Source organism: Vicia villosa, linkage group LG3 (assembly GCF_029867415.1).
Source record: "Vicia villosa cultivar HV-30 ecotype Madison, WI linkage group LG3, Vvil1.0, whole genome shotgun sequence".
Classification (NCBI taxonomy): domain Eukaryota; kingdom Viridiplantae; phylum Streptophyta; class Magnoliopsida; order Fabales; family Fabaceae; genus Vicia; species Vicia villosa.
In genome coordinates this window covers 206,927,994-206,933,731 of record NC_081182.1, presented here as the reverse complement: position 1 = coordinate 206,933,731, position 5,738 = coordinate 206,927,994, and the positions used below count along the sequence as shown (strand labels likewise).

General features: G+C 32.5%; 1 protein-coding gene across 1 annotated transcript; it reads right to left on the bottom strand.

The window, feature by feature from the left end:
* Positions 1-1,204: 1,204 nt before the first annotated feature.
* LOC131657211 (mitochondrial metalloendopeptidase OMA1-like) lies at positions 1,205-2,898 on the bottom strand. The gene is made up of 3 exons (XM_058926678.1): positions 2,208-2,898; positions 1,944-2,092; positions 1,205-1,848 (listed from the first exon to the last, which is right to left on the bottom strand). Exons 1-3 carry the CDS (start codon positions 2,778-2,780, stop codon positions 1,593-1,595), a joined length of 978 nt encoding a protein of 325 aa, XP_058782661.1. The 5' UTR covers positions 2,781-2,898; the 3' UTR covers positions 1,205-1,592.
* Between the last annotated feature and the right edge of the window lie 2,840 nt (positions 2,899-5,738).

Sequence of the window (5,738 nt, the reverse complement as noted above, 5' to 3'; positions counted from 1 at the left end):
AGTTAAATTGAAACTACAGTCAATTCAAGCTACTTTAAATTGAAGGTACAATGGAAACAAAATATATAATTATGTCAAGAATAAAAAACAAGCATAGGTATCATCATAATATCAAAATGAACAGAACAATCCATGAATTTTAATTAAAATTGAAGTGAATGTGAGCTCATTTTGTAGTCCATCATCCAGTGTAAATGTAACTATCAAGTAAATTTAAAGCAAATTTCAAAGATTAGATCATTGTCATTAAAATTTTACATAACCTAAAGAGTAACAATCTGCATCATCAAACAAACCCTCCAAACAAAGACCATTAATCATAATATTATATGCCCGGACCGTTATGTTTTATCTTTTTATCAAAAGATCTTGAAAAATATTTTGTGCATTCTTTAGTCTTCCTTCTTTGCATAACCCATCGACAAGTATATTGTATGTCCGCATATATGGTGGAATGCTTTGATTTATAATGTTGTTGACCAATGCAATTGCCTAGTCAACGTTATGGTTTTTACATAAAGCATGTAATAAGGAATTATAAGTGATCACATTGGCAGATTGACCTCTACCATGCATCTTATAGAGAAACCCAAACATGAGAGATTCTTCCTGAGCCTGAGTTGAACAAATCATCAATAAGAGAGTTATAAGTTACTGTATTGGGTTTGCAAATTGCAACCCATTACTTTAAGGAGGTATAAGGCTTCATCAACCATTTCAATCTTACACAATCCATTAATTATAATATTATAGCTCTGTGAAATATGTGCGATAAGTTAACAACCGCGGTATGGTTGCGCTCAAATTATGCATCAGCATCTCCTACATCATTTTCAGAAGGAGGACCAGCGATTGTTGCTCTGCGAAATATGTGCGGCAAGTTAACAACCGCAACATGGTTGCATTCAAATTATTAGTCATCTGTGTCCGCATCTCTGGCATCAGTTTCAGGAGGAGCCAATTGTTGATCTAATCAAGAAACGTTGGTGTTTTTACTAAAATAAACAATATGGAATGTTTCATTGTCCTTCTACCTATTTTCTGGTCCTCCTACTCATGTGACAATAACTCTCTACCACACTACATATATAACAAACATCGTGGATAACTGCATCGAATTAAAAGTATAGATGAATTTGATTTGTCCCAAACCTTTGGTGAAAATGAAAATCAGGCCATGCAGTGGCTATACGTCTTTGATTATACAATACACATACTATTTCTCAGAAATAAATCAACTTTAACTTTGAAGTTTTGCTACTGGAGATTCACAGGTGAAAGTTTTGGTAGAAGTAACTATGCACAGGTGAAAGATAGAACAAGTTTGGCTCCAGATAATATTTATAATTATTATTGGCGTTATTCCTGTATTTTCTGTTATTCCTGGGAAGTCTATTGCTAATTCAATTATAGTAATGTCGGTTACCCAAACAACTTCTTTAACAGGCTAAATTCCATAGAAACTGAAACAAACATAAAAGTTAATTGCAAACATAGATGAAATTAAACTAGAATTGAAATTTATGAGAGGTTTCAACTAGATGCATTTGTAGTTTGTGGACATGGTGAATATGCAGTCCAATAGAATGAAATCATTCAACCCCACACCTTGTTGTTGCAATTGCCTCATTATATAAAACAAGAGCTTCATTCATTATCTTAGGCCGAGTCAATGCGTTGGCTCTTTTTCCTCCTGATGGATGGGTATCAAAAAAACATGTAAGCATAGAATCGTTGTCACGTTCATATAACGTTTCTATCTTTTCACATACTTTAGGTGCCACCTGAGGATCATAGCCAGCTGCTGCCATTAGTAGAAGGCCGATGTAATCAGCTTCGATTTCAAACCTGAAAATTGTGAATAGATTGGATTATTGGATGATAGCAGATTAGCATATGAATATGAATAGATTAGAAAAAGAAAGAAAATGAATTAATGATACCGTCGGTGGAAAGGTAGTCTAGAGACAAGCGGCGCCACTTGCTTACTATAATCAATGCTGATAAACTTGTTAAGCCCCATATACACAATATAAATCCACACGCTCTTTGTGATTTTTTCAGCAGGGTGTCGAGCCACAATATGTGCAACCTATAATTGACAGGAAAACCAACATAAGTTACTAAGTCTTTGTTATCTTTAGTTTAAATTAGCAATTTGCGAGGTATTAAGATTTACAACTGCAGAAAAATAATAGAATACTGGCCTCATGTGCAATACAAGTTGCAATCTCCGCATCATTTGAAAAATGGTTAATAAGAACCTTGGATATAATCATCTTGCCACCAGGGCAACATTGGCAAGTTAAGTCAGGAGCATTGACAACCAAAATCTCCCAATTTAATCCATCCAGATGGGACATAGAAGGCGGTAACCTTCGAATAAGACGCAACCAAAGAAGATGCAAAAAGCTATAGTTAGAAGAAGCAGACCTCATTTTGTTCCTCTCTTTCTGCAATGCATTGAGAATGTTATTGAGAATCTTTTTAACCCTAACAGTATGTGGATGTGAAGGAGGCAAAATTGCATCTCGTCGGAAACTTTGTTTGAATAGTTGAAACTGTTTCTCGCCGCGACTTCTCTCCCTCTGATGTGTTGGGTATATAATATAACGTGATCGTTTAGTGTATGGAACAGTTTCGTATTTTCTGAATTTCCACTTGAAACGATCGATGAAGCCTTTGGGCATTTTTTCAGAATCCACGCAGTAAAATCTGTTGGGAATGTGAAATAGTTTGTTAGGAAAAGAAGTTAGCGCATGAGGATTGAGATTTCTCATTAGGTTTTCTACTTTCAAAAACGGAAGATGCTTGCTTGGTGAGATGAGTGAAAGAGTAATGTAACAGAATGCCTCTCAGAAAAATGAGGAGGTACAACAACTCTTGAACCAACGTAACAAACTTTGTTTTCTTTTTTCTCTCTTCCAAAATTTTCATTAAAATGGAACTATATAGGGACAAATACAAAAAGTGGTACTACTATAGGCACACAAATACTAACCAATAGGTCTAGTGAGCGATGGGATGAACCCTCTTTGTAGCTATTTAAGGATTAAGTAAGCTTTTATTTTATATTTATATATATATATATATATATATATATATATATATATATATATATATATATATATATATATATATGGAGAACTAAAGGTTCTCTAACTCGATTACACATAGAAACGGAAAACCTCAACAAAAGGTAATATTACAAATCAATTATACATATAATAGAAGAAACAGAGATTCCTTACCAAACTCGTAAAAGAAGTAATTGAAATAAGTAATTTTCTCGCAAAAAGACCACTTTCAAACCAAGAGCTTGATGTTCCACGGTATTATTTTTTATAAAATAGTTGTTCAATTTTAATTTTAATTTTAACTTTAATAAAGACTAATATAATGACCAAACTGAGTAAATGCATAAAAAATACCAGCTTTGTAACAATGATAGCATAAAGTAGCTATTTGGGTAATGAATTATATTCTGTGATGAAAATATAGTTCCACATAATTTTTATAACATTTTACTTTATTATTTTTTAATAGTTATAATTTTATTATATTAATTATAAAAAAATACAGTGTGTATAAAAATTTGGATTTAAGAAAATAACATTACAAATTAACAGAAAAGAAAAGTGGTTAATGGAGAACATTAAGGTTTTATAACCATAATAAAGAAAGTCATATGCGCGTAAACCTTAAATATTCAAATTTTAAAATTGAAATGGATAAAGAAATAATGTGAAAAAATATAAAACAAAAGGAAATCAGAAATGTGAAGTTGAAATAACATGAAACATATAAAAACAAAAATGTGAAGAAAAAAGATGAAGCTGAAGAAATGACCTATATAGGAAATGTTAGAAGATGATGATGAAAATGTGGGAGATGACTCACATTTAAGGTTCTCTCCGTATGTGAGTTTGGATATTTTCTGTGACGAAGTGGTGAACGTGAACTCTATATTCATGAATGGAGCTACACTGAAGGTGTTTTATGAGGACTTAATAATCTCTTCTATCGGTATTGAACAAGATGTGATATTGGATTTGTGTGTGGATGGCGAGAAGGCTTGTATGAGGCGACAATTGGAACAAAATTAGTTTATACCATATCCCATAGATTTTGTTGATAACAAAGTATTTAAAGAACAATTGGATATACTAACTTTGTTCAAGTATGCAGGAACATATATTAAAAATTCAAATACAAAGTCAATTATGATACTACATTGAACATCTAAAGAGAAGCTTAAAGATGCAGATCCTAAAGATCAAACTCTGAAGAATCAGATTTTGAAGGAGGTCAACTTTTGAAAAAAGTCATTAATCTTTGAAGGATCAGAACCTGAAGACTCAGACTTTAAACTAGTTCAAGGATCATAACTTGAAGATCCAGACTCTAAATGAAGTCAACTTCTAAAGAATCGTCTTCTGAAGACTCAGACATTAAAATATTTTTTTAAGATGGAACAAGAGGACAAAACTAGAAAAATATCTTCAAAATATTTCGTATTTCTTTCATAAGATGCCCTTGGTGAACAAGCGAGCCAGATGCCCTTGTGTTGTTTGCGTGAATATCTGTAAGGGTACAAAGAAAGAAATATTCCAGCACCTTTGTTGTGATGGTATATGTCAAAATTATATAATATGGACATGGCATGGTGAGGTGGATAAAGAGAAAAGTTGAGTGCCACAAAGTTAAAGAGTGGATGAAGATGAATATATGAAAGATCAACTAGAGGATATGTTATGTGCTATCGGGGAATCTTCTTTTTAGAATGCTCATATTTATGATACTATATGTAGTGATAAAGACACCCCTTTATATAAGGGATGCACAAATTTTACACGATTGTCGGTGGTGTTAAAGTTGTTTAATCTAAAGGCAAAAAATGGATGGTCGGAGAAAAGTTTCACGGAATTACTTGAATTGCCAAAGCAAATGTTACCAGAAGATAACAAATTGTCAGATCGTTGCTATGAGGCCAAGAAGATATTGAGTCCAATGGATCTAGAGTATATCAAAATACATGCTTGCCCTAATGATTGTATATTATACAAGAGTATGAAGAATTTTATCAATGTCCAAAATATGGTGTGTCGCGTTACAAGTTGAAGGCCAACAATGGTGATGACAATTACTATGACAATGTTAGTAGGAAGCATCCTCCTGCTAAAGTGTTATGGTACTTGCCAATAATTTCACGATTTAAGAGACTTTTTTTAATTCGAATGATGCAAAGAATCTTAGATGGCAAATTGATGAAAGGACTTGTGATGGAAACATTCGCCATGTAGTTGTGTCATTTATTGTCTTCAAGAAAAACTTTAGTATATTCATTAGAGAAGCAATTGTGTCGAAACATGAGTTCAATTGCAAGCATAGTCATAAAAACTTAGACACATATCCTATGATCAATCTAGTCGATCATGTAAGTTACCAAAGTATTTGATTTGGAGGACTAGCGGTTGTTTACTAGAAATCACAGTAAACACGGAGATACATCTATAGAAGCAAGATACATTTTAAGCAACTCGCATGGTGCATAAGAGATCCATGAGTGGGGTAGGATATTTTTGAAGATTAATATATTATTTTACTTTTTTTTAAAGTAAAAGTATTTCATATTATAATTGAGGTTATATAATTTTAATTGATTAACTGGATCAATTTAATGTTTAAGTTAGATTTTAATGAAATTCTTACTTAGCTTACGAAAAGAGTGTTAGAAC

What these genes read in the sequence shown, in the direction of transcription:
- LOC131657211 (XM_058926678.1), bottom strand. Translation starts at nt 2,780, where the DNA reads ATGAGAAATCTCAATCCTCATGCGCTAACTTCTTTTCCTAACAAACTA. An exon ending in CAACTTGTATTGCACATGAG is followed by an intron (nt 2,093 to 2,207) that starts GCCAGTATTCTA and finishes TGTCAATTATAG; the next exon opens with GTTGCACATATTGTGGCTCG. An exon ending in AGACTACCTTTCCACCGACG is followed by an intron (nt 1,849 to 1,943) that starts GTATCATTAATT and finishes CACAATTTTCAG; the next exon opens with GTTTGAAATCGAAGCTGATT.